This window comes from Gadus morhua, chromosome 1 (genome assembly GCF_902167405.1).
Source record: "Gadus morhua chromosome 1, gadMor3.0, whole genome shotgun sequence".
In the NCBI taxonomy this organism is placed as follows: domain Eukaryota; kingdom Metazoa; phylum Chordata; class Actinopteri; order Gadiformes; family Gadidae; genus Gadus; species Gadus morhua.
Window position 1 is genome coordinate 19,044,609 of NC_044048.1, and position 17,101 is coordinate 19,061,709.

Consider the following 17,101-nt stretch of genomic DNA (forward strand, 5'->3'; position numbering starts at 1 on the left):
CGTTCATCCAGATCTTAATAAAAAAAGAAGGGGGTTGAAAATGTTCACGAATGTCACTGGGAAAGAAAAGTGATCGATTTCTTACAATGGTGTTTTTATTTATTAATCATGTTCTCGGTACATTAAATAAGAATGTATTTGTTAGTACAGTTCATAGACCCATTTGCCTTCGTTAGTACTGTAATGTGTTTTTGAATGCATGTGGAGAACACCTGTTTTTCATAGGAAATCCAGACTTTTTTATACAAGTAGAAGATCACTGCCCTAAAACCATAACCAGCTCTAAGTTACATTTTGTACAGTCACTGTGTAGTTACATATTTGTTGAAAAACATAATTACCTGTCAAATATTTTCCAAATGAAATGAGAACATGAATAAATGGTTGTGTGAGACATGTGCTTCGATGTCATTTCGTTTTTGTATAGATTATTTAGATATTTTTTCATCAATCTATCGATACTCAGGTTTGTTTCATATATATTTTAACAATATATCAAAGTCCTAATGAGCTACATGACTATCGGATGTGATGTGGTTCCAGGCGCATCATGTTTCATCCTCTGTCTTCAGTCATTAGCCGTTGTTGTTTGTTGTGGTTCATCCAAGAGATCATATAAGGGGGCGGGGCTTAGAGTGCAGCGCTGGCTGTTGCCCCTCCTGGACCTTTGGACACCTGCGCCTGTCAATCACAAACGTCCCTCTACGAAAAGCAACTGCCATCCAGAAACATCCTGGTGGCCAGACCAGCTGAGAGAAGGAGCTGAAAAAAGAATGCTAGTATGTCTGCCCCCCCCCCCCCCCACTCGCATGTGCTTTAAATACCTTCCATGCTGGGGTTAATTTTAGTATGTTCATGAGGCCGGGCCAGGAGGTATACCAGTCAGAGTCAAACTGATAGGCTCTCCTCTTGGTGGGAAAACAGTCAGTCTTAGGTTTTTATATATATTCATATATATATGAATATATATACATAACAATCTACACAGGGAAAGCACACAGAGCAAACATGTCGACCGATAAAGACTTAGAGGAGCTCAACGAAGAGGACATCGACGAGGATGAGCTCCTGGCCATGCTGTCGCCTGAGGAGCTGAGGGAGCTCCAGAGTGAGATGGACATTATCATCGCCCCCGACGACCGGGTGCCCGTAGGTCAGAGACAGAAGGACCAAACGGAGAAGCCGCCCACTGGGTCATTTGACCACAGGTCTCTGGTGGATTACCTCTATTGGGAGAAGGAGTCCAAACGAATGCTCGATGAGGAGCGAGTGCCTGCTACTCTGCTGCCCAGTGAGGTGAGGGAACACTGTTATGTTCTGATATCTATGACTATTCGTCACGTATCACATTCATAGTGAAACAGAAAATTGGCAGTTATCCTTTCAAGACTGCATTAAATGTGTGATATCAAGTGTTAATTATTTAAATGTCTCATCTCTGTCAGAATACCTTGAGAGAAGCGGCCGATAAGAAGGAGGAAGAGAAGGCGGACGAGGATGTGGAATATGTGTACGAAGAGGTGGTCATTGAGGAGGAGGCTGTCATTGAGGAGGCTGTCAACGGCATTGAAGAAGAGACAGTCACAGAAGAGATCATCGAGGAGATTGTGGAGGAAGTGAAAGGAGAAGAGCAGGTTCCCTCTGGGAGTGATACCCAAGAGTCGCCATTGCCTTTGAGCACCGATAAGCAAAACGATCTGGATGCTTCAAAGCACAATGAAGACAGCCAGCCCAGTAAGCCCAGTACCATTGAAAGTCCTCCATTAAAGGAGGTGGAAGAGAAGGAGAGTGAAAGCATCGTTGAGCAAAAGCAAAGCACTACAGATATCCAAGAGGCTGTGGACTCAACCTCCGTCAAAGAACCAGAAACACAACCACTTCCAGATGAGCCAATAGTGGACGAACCATGGATAAAACCGCCAGAAAAGGAACCGAAGAAAATAAACAAACTGAAACTCCCAAATCTTGCACTGGGGGGCATTAAGCTGACGTCGAGGCCCTCGGGCAACGAGACCAACCTGGAGTCCACCTTAGATAAGATGCGCAACAACAACCCCTCCGTCACAGAGGTGAATCTCAACAACATAGAAAACATTCCCAAAGTCATGCTCCTGGAATACGTCAACGCCTTGAAGAAGAACCGCTTCGTGAAGACCTTCAGCATCGCCAACACCGGCGTGGACGAGAACATCGCCTTCAACCTGGCCAACATGCTCCGCGAGAACCGCAGCATCGTCACACTGAACATCGAGTCCAACTTTGTGACGGGGAAGGGCATCGTGGCCATCATCCGCTGCCTGCAGTTCAACGAGACCCTCACAGAGCTGCGCTTCCACAACCAACGCCACATGCTGGGTCACCACGCCGAGATGGAGATCTCCCGCCTGCTGAAGGCCAACAACACCCTCCTGAAGATGGGCTACCACTTTGAGCAGCCGGGGCCGAGGATGGTGGTGACCAACCTTCTCACCAGGAACCTGGACCGCCAGAGACAGCTGAGGAAGGAGGATCAGAAGCAGCTGCAGGTTAAAGAACAAAGGGAGGCATTGCAAATGTATGAAAACAGCCTGAACCTGCCTCCTGGTCTGTTGGAGATGCTGGGCTACATACCCTCCTTGGAGATCTTACGGAGCCACGGTCTTATCCCCCCATCTGTAGGACAGAGCAGTGGGCCCTCAGCTAACGGCCAGACAGACGCTCAACCCACACGAAACCAGCCCAGACAGAACCACAACACCGACAGCATTCCAAAGCCCCCCAGTGCCAGCGAACCAGCGAACCCCATAAAGGACGTCCACTTGAGGAGGACTCCTAAGAAACGCGACCCCTTTCTGGACCTGGACCCGAGGGAAGAGATGAGAGCAGACAGAGCCAGCTTTCATCTGAGGAAGACCACCAGGGCGAGGGCCACAGAGAGCGAGGTGATGGCGGACGAGAGGGCTAATCTGAAGGACGTCATTAAGACCTTGAAACCCGTTCCCCGGAGACGAGAGCCAGCGATGATTCAGATGACGCCACGGGATCTCCTCCTGAGTGAAATCAAACATAGCAACGTGGCCTATCTCAAAGCTGTGAGTGTGTGGAAGCACGTGAACGCATGCGATTTTTTAAGATCTGATGATATCCCCACAGATCACCCACATAACACAAAATAACGTCAGATCTACCAAGCTACTCTATCTAGCCTAGTCCATCTAGACATCTCATATCTGAACACCTTGTTCACACAATAATCATAATAATTTGCTTTACAATTTTCCTATTTAACCTAGATGCAATGTGTGCTATGTCAAGTTCTCATATTCTTTCCCTTTGCTTACAGGTTCCTCTTCCGAAGGAGCTGGAGTCGGGCGAGACCAGTCTCTTAGACTTGTAGATATATAATCTATGAGAAAAAGAGAAGCTAACCATGTCTGAAATTTAGGGCCGCGCTGACGATAGGTTGTGAAATAGCTGTTGAGATGACTTGCACATAACAGAGTAACGTGTTAGAGGAGTGTTGTCTTGTTTCTGTTTATTGATTTGTTTTTGAGTTATTGTTTGACATTTAATGTACTGCTTTTTTGAAGAATAAAAAAACGAATTCAAAACTATAATTGACAGAATTGTACCTACTATACAAAATATTATTAGAAATGTTATAGATTCAACATAAACGTAGAATAACTAAGCTATAGTATCTAGGCTAGGAAAACCCTTAAATCCTGACTTGATACTATACATTACTAAATTGTACAGACTCTTTATTTTCACGTCAATTTATTACCAATAGAGGACAGCATTGTGTCCAGCTTTGTCACTAGACTAGCATTGTTAAAAAATGAAACACAGACAAGAAAGAAAAATAAATGTTTGGCTTCCATATACATCATGTTTACACCTTTAACACTTGGTCATGAAGTAAGCATGCACACTTTGTAACGGATGAATATATGTTAGAAGCAATAGAAAAAGGCCTGGTATTAAGCAGTAGCAATAAAAATTGGCATTTCTATTCTATTCTATGCGAAAATAATGCATCAATAATAGAAGGGGATAAACAGACACTACACACAATGGCTTAATGACCATATAGCCAGCTGCTGGGGCCATTCACTTCTGTTTTGCATAGCTTTGATTAGAGGGCTTTGACTTAGACCAATCTGCATCGTCAGCACTAAATATTATGTGCTAAGGAGTGCTTTGTATCAAGAAAATGTGTCATGTTCCATACAACAAAACTTAACCAAGTAGCAGAATAGGCAGGGCCACAACTGATATGGATCCTGAACTGCCAGGAAAGGAATTATTGCTTATTATTATCGTTTTGTAGTATTTGATAAATCCTTTGGATCGGGCCACCAATCATTCAGTCAAATATGGTTTTACTGCATGAAAGGGAAAAGTGTCAAGCACATTTTTATGCTCCTTTGCACAGTTTACATATATCCATTACCCTCAACATGCAAAATATATAGCATCAGCCTGCAGGTTTACATTACTCAAATAAATAATGTTTAAATAGCCTGTGGAATATTGCACAATCGCCGCAAATAAGAGCAAATATGTTCAACAAAATTTGGTTATGAAAATCTTTTTGGTCACACAAGTAACACAGGGATCCTCCCTTTCTCTAACGACCCTTCATATGGTCTCTGAACGTCCAAATGGCATGCAGTGCTCAAATATTTGTACACCACACCTGTGTATTTGCATATACATAGGAACTTACACAAAATGACTAACTCAATGAAAGCAGGAAGCAAAAAGCTAATGGAATACAATTCTAGAGGACTCTTTTTTAAACCAATCAGCACTTGGCATCTCACTCAATCAACAATCCATCCTGAGCTCCAGTCGTCTTCCGTTAATCCTTCAGCTTTCCCTCGATGAAATCCTGGATTTTGTTCATCTTCTCTTCCTGCTGGTCCAAAAGGTCCAGGATGACACCCATGGGGGACTTCTTCAGGCCTACACCCTCAATCTTGTTCTCCATCCGGTTCTTCATGTTGCGAAGTCTCAGCGAGCCATGGATCAGGATCACTAGGACACAACACGTCATTATTGCACCTGTTACAATGCAACATTCAAATGTATTGATGGTTCCATTCCAAAAGCTACATCGGCATACCATGAAAACTGAAGACTAAATATTCTGAAGGATCGCATTACAATTAGAGCTCAAATTTAATCAAACAAGAGGTCAAAGTTGAATCCCTCGTGAGAGAGATACTGAACACATGAGATCATTCATTAAATGTAGTAGAGTGTCTGAATCAACAGTCCATAGCAACGTCAACACACACACACACACACGCGCACACACACACACACACACGCACACACGCACACACGCACGCGGCTAAGCTCCCTGGGAGCGTCCGGGCAGTGACGGTGCCCAGCCTTCTCTACAAGGCTACAGCTGCTGACTGATGAGGTTGCTTTTAAAGAATCAAGCCCTTCGTTAGGTAACTCAACTCAGAGAACAAAGCAGACCTTGTTGGAATTTAGGGTAAGGGTAACATTTTCTATAGCAGGCATGACTCAAGCAGCGAGAGAATGCGTCATCTCATCCTCTACCTACCAGTGAATATGAATAAGATGTAAGTAGTGCGTACGTATGTATAACCCACATATCGGCTATGTGGGTCTCTTTTCTCTTCAATAAAAATGTAACATATAGGCTATGCAGTTTTTAGTTTGCACTTTTCCCACTCCAACTATATACTACCTATGAGACCTGCATGAAAAATGTAAGGCCAAAGCAAGGCATAACTATGCAAAGGAATTTGGTAATTTTGAGGGCCATTTGTGATTATTGATTACATTTGCCTATTCCCCCAATTTATGAAAAGGCAGAAAGGATATGTGTTGACTTGATCTGGAAGGGTGATTGTAAAACGTTGGGTTTGCATTCTATATTCAAAGTGTCTTTCACTATGACACTCACACAACAAGGGGAAGGTGATTCCGAAGATGAAGACCATGACACCGCCACACAGAGACAACAGGAAATAGCTGGTGCCCAACACAGCAGCCATAAACAGAGTTGGGTTCTTCTTCTTGAAGTTCTTGATGATGGTCTTGTTCTCTCCGGCCCAGACCGATCCCATGAAGACCAGGGACACCACAGCTCCGCCCAGAAACATGCCGAAGGGATTAAGAAACCTTTGGGGAATAGCAATGAGAAACTCAATGTGAATGCAAGAATAGCACAACCTGCCGTTTGTCGATGTACCATCCTATATTTAATGTCATGTCAAACCGTACATGGCCGGCCACAAGAAGGCCTAAATTAGTTATACAACACATGCCCAACTATTGCCTATGTTAAACCATGTTGAAAATAACGCTATTAATGATTAACTTTTAACGTTAGTACTGAGAGCTATCATCTAATCTTGTAAATCGTGTCACAATCATTATGTGACAACTTAAAACCATGAAGATGTGCTGTAACACTACAACAACAACAAAAAGCCTAACAAACGGACGCTGATGTCTACGCATGTAGAAAATAAACCAAGACATATCAAGCCACGATGCTGCAGCAAATAACCATATTGGAACTGATCATAGACGCCTGACATCTTTGTGAGTCAGAACCGATGGCGATGCTGCCAAGTTGAAAACGCCCAGAGCTAGATGCTGTGAGGCTAAGCTAATTAGCCAATGGTAGCATTCCTCCAGAACTTACCCCACAATTATGAAAACGACGATGGCCACAGCGAAATAGTTGGTCTGGTAGTACAGCAAGTTGCTGATCATTCTGTTGTTCCATTTGGTCAGATCTCTGAAGTCAGGTTTAGCGAAACGGTCAGTTCCAGGGAAGAAATCATCCCACGGTCTGAGGGGGGCTAGCTCCATACTCGCCATTGCTAGGTGTTCACTAGCACTGCGTGTTGGATGTTTTGACAGGTCAGCTGATCAGGGATGTGATGAGAAAGGGACTAAAGCCCTTTGCTTTAGGGGAGTTTATCGCGACACTGGCAACCCAGGTGAGAACCCCTTGCCGATGTTTCCGGGAATCATTGTTGCGTGACTTTTCCACGCTGCGCAGCCTGTGTGCCATGATCGTAACGGCGCTGGAATCCAGTATTTACACCGCAGTATTGACGCTCACAAACGCTTTGGACTGTCATCGAGGACATGGGACCGTGAAAGTATGGCGGATGCTGAGGAGCCGTAAGTTTCAAAGCAAGAGAACGTTGATTAAGCATATCTTAATTCTGACATATGACGAAAAAACCCATCACGTGTCCGACCTCTTTTATTCTCCTTTCAGGGAGACGAAAAGAAGGCGAATAGAGGACCTGACTGAGAAGTTAGTGACGAATGCTAAATCGAGGTCTCTAGCAGCAGGTTTGCGATGCACATTATGCAGCGTCTGCCGGGTCAGGCGATGTGAACACTGGCCATGATGTCCCAGGTTTAACCAGATGATCTAGAGCCCAACGAAACCGAAAAACAGTCGAGCATAATTATCATAATTCAGTGTTGAAATACAATATAGCTAGCCTTGGAACCAGGTCAATCTGCGAGCACATATTTTATTTGTCTGGCAAATGCGTCTGGCCCCCATCCGTTCACACAGATTTCCATCCAACCGGGCCTGGGTCGGGCCAATCAACACCGTTTATCTAGTTTGGGCGGGTTTGATATTCTACTATGGATGACTGTACGTACAGAGAAGCGTAATTTTCATAAACAAACAAGATGGCTGCCGCCGATGTGTCACAGGTTCCGTTTCTCTGATTGGTTGTATCCAATGGTCCAGATGTATTTTGCGTTTTGCAGATTAAGTGGTGGCTTTAATTTGGGTAGCGACCCCCATCCTGATATGTGAATTTGGTAATCGAAGAACCACTATTGAATAAACTGAAATGTTCCAGACTCATCACCAGACTGAGTCAGACTGTTATAAAGCAGGGTGCTTAATCGTCCTAGTTACTAGTTTGTTCGATTTAGATTTACATCCAAATGCAATTAGGAAATTCCATAAATTCTCTAATATAGTAATTCAAGATTTATTGGATGAATTACACACACATTTCATAGTGGGAAAAGCTGAGAGCATGTATTGCATTGGATCAGCAGCCGAGAACAACGTCTTGCGTGTTGTGATGTGCTGCCTGTGTAGAATGGCTGTTGATAGTGCACACAAGGACAGTGCTTGTGACTGGCATGGCCGATGGAGCCATCTGAGGAAGTTCCTGGAGAGACCTGGCCCATTCACCCATCCCGACTTTGAGCCAAGTACTGAGGTGACAATACCTAAGATGTGTATAGTATACGCCCATAGTAAGGGTTTTCTTACTGTTGGGTCAATCACCTGTGGTTTTTAATCAAATGGCTCTTTAGGGTATGTCATGTATTCGTTTTTTTACACCCCGCCGCAGGGCCATTATCTTTGGTCAATTAGAGATGTTCCCATTTCATATTAATTTATATTTAGCAGTTGATGATGACAGTTGTTAATGGTGTCACATTAGCTACTTTCACGCAGTTGCATTTCACACATGAACGTTACATCTCTACACTCTTCCAAAATGAAAGCTTTTCATCTAGTTAGGATTGCCTTTTTTCTGGTGATGGTGATACTTTTTATGATTTTGGTGGTAAAAAAAGCTACAGTGATTGAACAATACAGACTTGAGATAGAGCCTTTTCATTTATGAAATCATATGTTTGATCGATGTTTTAAATTATAAGGACACATTTTTCTCCTTTTGCATCAGTCATTACAATTCCTGTTGGATACGTGCAAGATTTTAGTCATCGGAGCTGGTGGACTTGGATGTGAACTTCTTAAAAATCTGGTAGGAATTTTACATAATGCACTTATGAATACTCTACTGTATACACTAATGAATACTCTACTGTATACACCAGCGTTACCTCATTGCGCGGCTCGCCAAGCCTCTATTTGCGGCTCCCATGGCAGTAGCAATATGCAGTGATATGATCACGCAGTGAAAACAAGCAGATATATAACATAAAACCTGTTAAAAAACTAATGTGGCTGCTCTCTTACAAACAATTAATTAAAAAATAAATCAACAGCGGCATTACAAGGTGGAAATATAGCCTAGACTAGAAGATATATTTATACTTGCTCGGCCCTACACTGACTGACAGCAGGGTTGCCAGATTGGCGGGTTTCCTACATAACAAGAGAGAATGTGCTCTTGGATGGACTTATTCTTATTAACTTATTCAATAGCTTCCATGTTATGTGACCCAGTGTCTCCACGTTATTCCAGAAAATAGTACACAGTCACACAAGTCTTAATCTTCCTCTCAAAGTGCACCAGATTGATGCATTCTAGGTTCAAAGGTACCACATTTTCTTCCGGGGGAGCATGCCTCCGGACCCCCCTAAGAACCGAGTTCCCTCCACAGTTTCATAAAATGATGTGGGAAACACTGCTTCAGGGATGACACATTAATAAGCAGGCATACTTATTTATGACTGGAGTTAGAGGTTTTGATACTTTGCGGTAAAAATGGCTCACCTGTTGACTTTGTCCTGTCAGTGCGGCTCTCCTGAAAATAATAGTGAATACCACTGTTATACACTTATGAATACTCTACTGAATACACTTACACTGTGCTTGATCTAGGCGTTGTCTGGGTTTCGCCTCATCCACGTCGTTGACTATGGACACTATTGATGTCTCAAACCTCAACAGGCAGTTTCTTTCAGGTACAATTATCTTTACAACAGGAATAAACCTCAGAACATATTTGTGTCAATAAAATTAAAGCATACGTCAATAAAGTAGTAGAAACTCATATGGTAAACAGTGTTAATTTCCTGCTAGAGTGGTTTTGTTCACGTCATTGGTTCAGGCCCAAAGACATTGGACGGCCAAAGGCGGATGTGGCCGCTGACTTCATCAACCATAGAGTCCCAGGATGCCAAGTCTCGTGCCCGTATCCTTTAACAACTCCAGCATGTTTGAACACCAACGACGGATACGTGATGTGTGTCCGTCAATGCCGTGACAATCATTCACACATTGTTCTTAACAACGTGCAGACATTTCAACAAAATTCAAGATTTCGACACGTCATTTTATAAACGTAGGTGAATGTCTATTCCAGATTGAATTTTGTGTCAACCAATGCAAAATATGGAAAACTGACATTTGAAGCGTCTTACTTCTTGATTCCATCCATTCCTAGAGTTCCACATCATCGTCTGTGGGCTGGATTCCGTCATTGCCAGGCGTTGGATGAACGGGAATGCTGGTACGGATGGCTCTGCTATGATTTGTGGTGTTGTCCTGCATGTCTAAAGTACATGCATAGGTCAAGTAGCACCTGCCATTAACCCTGCGGTGCATGTCGGCCTAGATCTCCATCCTGATCTACGAAGAACGGGGTTCTTGGATCCCAGCTCTATCATCCCGCTCATTGACGGCGGCACCGAAGGCTTCAAGGGCAAACACCCGCGTCATCCTGCCGGGCATGACTGCATGCATCGACTGTACCCTGGAGCTGTACCCACCGCAGGTTAGGCTCGCTCACACCACGGCCTCATCATAACTACCTATACCGCCAATCGTTGGGCCTCCACGTTTTCACTGTATACGTTTATCAAAATCCTATCTTTGTCTTTTTCCCAGAAATACTAAATGCACAATCTGAAAGGCTTTCTGGTCTGTTTTCTGTTTTACCCTCCTCAGATTAAATTTCCCAATGTGCACTATTGCCTCGATGCCGCGGCTGCCGGAGCACTGCGTTGAGTATGGCAGGGATGATTCAGTGGCCTAAAGAGAGCCCTTTGGAGGTGAGGAATTATACAGTACACTAGGGTTATATATCAAAGCATGACATGCCTGCACGCATAAATACCGGCAAACCTGCTGTTTCTTTTTGTTACAGATAACGCGTTAGATGGCGATAACCCAGAGCACATCCAGTGGGTGTTTGAGAGAGCAGAGGAGCGAGCCGCCCAGTTCAGCATCACAGGAGTGACCTACAGACTAACGCAGGGTGAGAAACACCTCCCACACTAGTCTACTCCGGCTCGCCTTTTAGAGCCGCTGATTTATGCCGAGAAGCTATTTAACATCAGTCCACTGCTGCACAATGTAATGTCATGATCAAGAATATTTGTTGAACACATTCTGAAAATAACAATGCAAATGAAGATGAGAAGGCTGAATGAGATGAGAAGCCCCTTAATTAGTAACATCATCTAAGGACAAACACAAGCGTCGCTCATCACACAACTTATAAGTCTGCTCCTCTTTTGTACCCGGGCAAGGCTAGTAAACTAAACTCCCCTTGCCGTAGTGCATTAAAGTAGCAAACCCCTTATAATGTTATGAGCAATACCTGTGTTTTTCCAAAACGGACACATCTTTGAAAAGGGTCTTGTAACAATCTTGGTTGCTAGACTCAGCGTAGAGGGCTTTTTAGACCAAGGTCCAAGGTGGTGATTTTAAAACCGGTTGATTGCAGAAGTTGAGCATAGTGATACAGAGCACAACGTGTCACCTGACTCAAGCCATGGGAGGCTGAGCCATCTTCCACACTCCCCAGGTTGATTGGGTCACAATTAGTTGCACAATTAATTACATTTTTTATGTTAATTTCTTAGCCGAGTGAGCCATTGCAAATTGCGTCAATTTGTCAGTAGTCTTTAAAGCGTTTTTTAGGGATGCATCGGTCTACCAGCCAGCAATTTGAACTGGACGGTTTCTGCTCCTAAAACGATCTCGTTTTAGGAGCCAATCAACTTGAAAATGTGCAGATCCCGTCTCAAAAAATGTTGTGCTCAACACGAATCAAGACAAAAAAGACGTGGAATCATTCTGTTCAGTCACTGAGACAATTAATGCTTTCAAACCTCTTCCTGCATTGAACAATATTCCCCTTGAAATTGCCCTGACTCTCAAATCAGTAGGCTAAACTTAACCGACATATAGCCCGTTTCATTGATCTAGTTATGGGATGCAATAACCAGCCTGCATCTGGCTGGAGAACACGCCTCACTCCCTGTGCGTTTTATGTAAAAATGAGTTGTACCACACTTGCCTCATTCACACTTTCCCATGTTTGTTTCAAAATATCGAAGTGTCTTTAACTTCAGAGGTCAAGGCGGTCCCCGCTTATCCTCTCTGATTTATGTGAAACTAACTGGCTACTGCATAGTTTAATGGAGGACGAAGACAGTGATTCAAAAAATAATTACGTCTCTAAGCGGCATAACCAAAGTGTTGCCTAGCGAAACTCATTGCACCAATGTGTCAACTTAATTAGGACAACGTGTGCCGGCAAAATGAGGCTTTCCTTGAAACCTAGACATTAACAGGGCAATGTCGGCTGTAGCTGAACCCCTGTGCTGAGCTCAGGGGTGTGGCAGTAGACTTAGCCATGCACTCCTTTCACAGGCACGGATCTCACCGAGAGTCGTTTGTTGAACGAAAACAAATCCATTCTAATTTCGAAGTTCTGCCATTGGCAGACAAACTTGTATCCAACTGAAACTTTATGCGTTCTTTCTTGAATAACAAGATCTTGACTTTCTTCCTTAAATAGTACTCTGTTTAAATAGGGTCTGTTTGGCAGCACTGGGTCTATAAACCTGGCTGGCCCAGTTTTAAGGGAATGTGATCGGTTTCGGCCTAGAAAGACTTGACAGGTGCATCCTGTCATTTTATACTTTTGCAATGAGTCTAATATTCTTAGCTAGCTGGCCCCTCCATGATGTTAGTGTCTAGAGTTGGTACAGCGCTCCTTGCTTTCGGATGCCACTTATAGTTTGGGCAATATGAAGCATAACTCCTCTTGTGCCCCAGGCGTGGTGAAGCGGATCATCCCTGCAGTGGCCTCCACCAACGCTGTCATCGCTGGTATGGCAGCCTGCATCATCACATTATTCACCTCTGCCCTTTTCTGTCTACAATCTTATGAATAGAGTGGATTAAACGTAGGGGGAAGTAACTCTTCTTTTATAATTGCTGCTTTTTTTCTAGCTGCCTGCGCCACAGAAGTTTTTAAAATTGCATCAAGGTCTGTACAACAGTTACTCATGATTATTCATTTTTACTTCTCGTCACAAACGTCAGTATTAAATATTTAATTGTGTTCATTTCATTTTTGCAGCGCATATATTCCATTAAATAATTACCTGGTCTTCAACGATGTGGACGGCTTGTACTCCTACACGTTTGAAGCTGAGCGGAAGGTTTGTTGAAATATAACAAGTCTCACACTGTGTTGAGCGAGAGCGCACAGCTGCAGCTTATTTCCTCCTGATTGTCTGCTTTTGTCGACTCATAGACAGGTTAAGTGACCTTTAGGCTGAAGCTGATGTTAATTCCATAATATGATGCGTTTCCAAGTAAAACATGACCTTCCACATGCAGAATGTGAGTGGATCATGCAGAAGTGACACGGCGCCTTAGCCAGCCGTGAGCTACAGCCCACTGGAGGGTTCACACGAGGGGGGGAATGTCAGGCCTGCCAGCTAGGTCATAGTCTCGTCCTCACCGTTCAAACATCTCTGTCGAAAGTTAAACTGACTATATGAACTTCACGTTTCTGTTTTGGTGTACTTGATGCAAGAAGGAATTTTCCTTCCTGGTTGTGATTGGCAGGACAACTGCTCAGCCTGCAGCCAGGTGCCTCAAGACCTTCAGTTCCCACCCTCCGCAAAACTCCAGGAAGTGCTGGAGTACGGAGAGTTCCTCCTTGTGAGTCTCCCCATCTGACAGAGGAACTGATGTTGTTGAGCTAATAAAAAAAAAAGAGTTGGGTTAAAACCATGATTTTGTTTCTCCAGACAAATGAAGTCCCCAGCCATCACCACGACCCTCGAAGGGAAAAACAAGACGTTATATTTACAGGTAATGTAACAAAGATGTTCCTGAAAAATACAGTATGGCTTGTACATAACAATGTGGAGATTTGTTTTCTAAATCAACAACCAAAAACATTCACCCAACATAGAAACGTTCCCAGGCTCCTATGCTCCCAATGGCAGCGGTCGTGCGATGTGACATTGCGACAGTTAACCAGCCCTTCACATTATTTAAATGGAGAACCAGAAGTGTCACATGCTCTCTTCCCCAGTCTGTCAAATCCATTGAGGAGCGGACGCGCCCAATCTCTGCAAAACCCTGAAAGGTAAACAGAGCTGTCGTTGTTCAGCCTCTACCTACCGGACGCGGCGTGACTCCCACACACTGACGGCCGTGTTTGTCTCTCTTCACAGAGCTGGGACTGTCGGACGGACAGGAGTTAGCGGTGGCGGACGTCACGACTCCTCAAACGGTTCTTTTCAAGCTCAATTTCACCCCCTGAACGTTTAGAGCGACTCGGCGTCGACGCAAGAGCCGCCACACACCCTGACATCAGGGACCCTGCATGGGGCAGGTTCTCCTGAGCAACGGTGTCAACTGTCTTTTCTCCAATGCACTGAAGTGGTCCACAGGATCCCAACGGACATCCTTTAAAATATCAGTCGAACAAGTCACTTTGTTTGTTGATAATATTCTGTAGGGTTTTTATATATTCTGTTGTCTTGTGTTGTCTCACACAAACATGCTTTTGCGCAAGGTCAATTTAATAAGATGTATTGAGTGTATGTGCATTAAGATGTAATAAAAACAATGGCAAATGTCAAATGACCTTCACCAGATATGGCCTGCTTATTATCAACATATTATTAACTTTTGAAGCTATGCTTCACTTTAAACAACTTATTTATATCAGCTTTTCATTTTCTGATATGGTCGTAGGTACATGCTACAGAGTTAAGACCAACACCAGGTGATCACTATTATGAAACACCAGTAATCAGGTTTTTTTGTTGTACCTCAGAACATGAAATCTGCTATTTAAATTCTGTAAAGCCTGTACATAAAACATCTGTTAATTTTTTTTCTGTAGTAAGCTCAGTGTTTGAGCATTTAGAAGGTTTAAACGTTGTAAACCAGTGTGATTTGAGAAACGAAATAAGCCCAACATTACAAACAGATATATAGCAAAAGGTAAACCATTTTGAAAATGGAAGAGCAAAAACACACAATCTAGGTAATGTCAGCGGTTGTGAACGTATATAGCCCCACACCTCACCCGTCTGTTCACTGCGTGATACCCGGATAATTAAACAGACGCCCCCGTGCCAAATACGCACGTAAGCTTCTAAATATAATGAAGTGGCCGCATAGTCTATGAAACAGATGGTTTCTTACTTGATTAAGTTTCTCCTCAATGATGAGATGAGGAAGCTGCTAAATCAGAGGGATTGTGCTGTAATCACAGATCAACAGTGTGTCATACAAACCACCATAGCATGACCCGCTGACCGGGGTGGACATACGCTTTATATCTAAACATTTTTGTTCGTTTTTTTTGTATGTAAAATCATGTGTGCGTACTTGGATTACTACTTCACTTCCGTCGTCATTATCGTCTCAAGTCTCCGTCCGCGGTTCACACACACAAACAAACGCACACACGCACACACGCACACACAGACGCCAGACACGAGAGCATACACACACACACACACACACCACACGAAGAACTTCTAAGACCACCTGCTGGGCTGCGCCCCTTCATGTTGTGTATGGAGTGATAACAGGATGTCACACAACTTGAACACGGCGGTACTATTATTAACTCCATCCATCGGACCAGAGGAGTATGTGTTGGAATTGATTTGTATCCTAGTTGACGCATGCTGATGGCTAAACAAATATCCGCTGGAACCAAGAAAGAACTTCTAACTGATGTAGGCTAATTGCTCTGTTCGGTGCTGTTCAAAATTGTGTTTTAATGTATGTTACTAATTATGAATAGGCCAACGTCATTAACAGTGATTTGTATGTGCGTTTTTTTTCACAAAAATAAGAGTTGATTGTTTTGTGCAATGTCAAAGAGTGAAATGCTCTACTGTACGAAATGCAAATTGAAGCTTATCAAATAATCAATATAATATATATAATCTAATATAATCATCAATTCGATACAATAACTATAGTTTGTGTTAGGCCTAGCCTGTGAAAAAAACGGATGCTGATCATTTCATTTTCAATATTCCCCTTTGGAGAGATCTTATCTTTCAATCAATCCAGTTTATCATTAACTTAACAATACATAGAGAAAACCTTGAGCATAAAATATTGCATTCAAAGGACAGGTACTTGCTTTAAAAATGAACTATACCTTCCTGTATCTGTGTTTATGTATGTGTCTTTCTTAACTGGCAGGCACAATGAAGCTTGACTCCAGGTTAACAGAGCTGTTCAGTGGGGTCCTGCTGGCTCTCTGTCTGCTGAGCCTCTGTGGAGAGGCAGTGTCCAGTGGCAACCAGGGCCTACGGGGACCCACCGGTAGGTCCACACCACACCACTCCCAGAGGGACCTATTACAGGTCCTGGTCATCATAGCCCTGGTCCCTGTAGGAGACGGGTGGTAAAAGATGGGTGGTAGGTGTGGTAGCGCTGGAGACAGCTGCTGGAGACACCTGTCTGCTGAACTGTTCCCCCAGGAGATTGGCGTTGTAGTAATGCATATATATATATTATATATATATATATATATATTATATATATATATATATATATATATATGTTATTTTAAAGAAATTTATGAACCACCATCAGCTGATCGTTTTCTGATTCATATTTGTCTTTTAATACCTTTTATGATTGTTTCCTCTACCAAAGATTCAACACACGTTGTTTAGCATTACATTTCCAAAGGTCCAACAGCTGCTTGAGTCGGCTGTCCCTCAGGATCGTTTCAGAGTAGAGTAGACCGACGGAGAATCATAAGTAGGCTGGGCTTCTTTCTTCAACCACATGGGGGCGGTGTGGCTCCATAACAACAGCTCAAAATCAAACTCGCCTATCTGAAAAACACAGAAGTCTAACATCTTGGAAGATGTGGTTGCAAATGGACAATAGCCAATGCATCACAGCTGTATTATCCCTGAATATGATGTTGCTAATGATCAGGGTGATACTGATGATAATCTTGATGAAGATGACGACGATGATGATGATGATCTTGATGAGGATGATGATGATGATGATGATGATGATGATGATGATGATGATGATGATGATGATGAAGATGATGAACCTTGCCAGGGTCC

General features: G+C 43.2%; 3 protein-coding genes and 1 pseudogene across 3 annotated transcripts in view; 3 read left to right on the forward strand and 1 right to left on the reverse strand.

The window, feature by feature from the left end:
• Positions 1-826: 826 nt before the first annotated feature.
• On the forward strand, positions 827-4,046 carry lmod3 (leiomodin 3 (fetal)). Its single transcript, XM_030356991.1, has 3 exons — positions 827-1,296; positions 1,446-3,071; positions 3,323-4,046. Exons 1-3 carry the CDS (start codon positions 1,009-1,011, stop codon positions 3,374-3,376), a joined length of 1,968 nt encoding a protein of 655 aa, XP_030212851.1. The 5' UTR covers positions 827-1,008; the 3' UTR covers positions 3,377-4,046.
• On the reverse strand, positions 3,741-7,015 carry arl6ip5b (ADP-ribosylation factor-like 6 interacting protein 5b). Its single transcript, XM_030357890.1, has 3 exons — positions 6,677-7,015; positions 5,930-6,147; positions 3,741-5,022 (listed from the first exon to the last, which is right to left on the reverse strand). The coding sequence occupies exons 1-3, from the start codon at positions 6,853-6,855 to the stop codon at positions 4,847-4,849; spliced, it is 573 nt and encodes a 190-aa protein (XP_030213750.1). The 5' UTR covers positions 6,856-7,015; the 3' UTR covers positions 3,741-4,846.
• A 64-nt stretch (positions 7,016-7,079) lies between these two features.
• LOC115548000 (NEDD8-activating enzyme E1 catalytic subunit-like) lies at positions 7,080-14,635 on the forward strand (annotated as a pseudogene).
• A 1,525-nt stretch (positions 14,636-16,160) lies between these two features.
• Positions 16,161-17,101, forward strand: part of LOC115547269 (chemokine-like protein TAFA-2) — a 4,839-nt gene continuing 3,898 nt past the window's right edge. Inside the window, exon 1 of the mRNA XM_030361772.1 lies at positions 16,161-16,334. Within this exon, the coding sequence (XP_030217632.1) occupies positions 16,217-16,334 (118 nt within the window). The 5' untranslated portion in view covers positions 16,161-16,216. The remainder of the gene's footprint in view (positions 16,335-17,101) is intronic.

Bases quoted from the DNA above. Each gene is read 5' to 3' on its own strand.
- lmod3 (XM_030356991.1), top strand. From the start codon at position 1,009: ATGTCGACCGATAAAGACTTAGAGGAGCTCAACGAAGAGGACATCGAC. The intron at 1,297-1,445 runs GTGAGGGAACAC...CATCTCTGTCAG, and splicing joins CTACTCTGCTGCCCAGTGAG to AATACCTTGAGAGAAGCGGC. The intron at 3,072-3,322 runs GTGAGTGTGTGG...CTTTGCTTACAG, and splicing joins ACGTGGCCTATCTCAAAGCT to GTTCCTCTTCCGAAGGAGCT.
- arl6ip5b (XM_030357890.1), bottom strand. From the start codon at position 6,855: ATGGCGAGTATGGAGCTAGCCCCCCTCAGACCGTGGGATGATTTCTTC. The intron at 6,148-6,676 runs GTAAGTTCTGGA...TATTCCCCAAAG, and splicing joins GTCGTTTTCATAATTGTGGG to GTTTCTTAATCCCTTCGGCA. The intron at 5,023-5,929 runs GTGAGTGTCATA...GTTGTGTCCTAG, and splicing joins AATCACCTTCCCCTTGTTGT to TGATCCTGATCCATGGCTCG.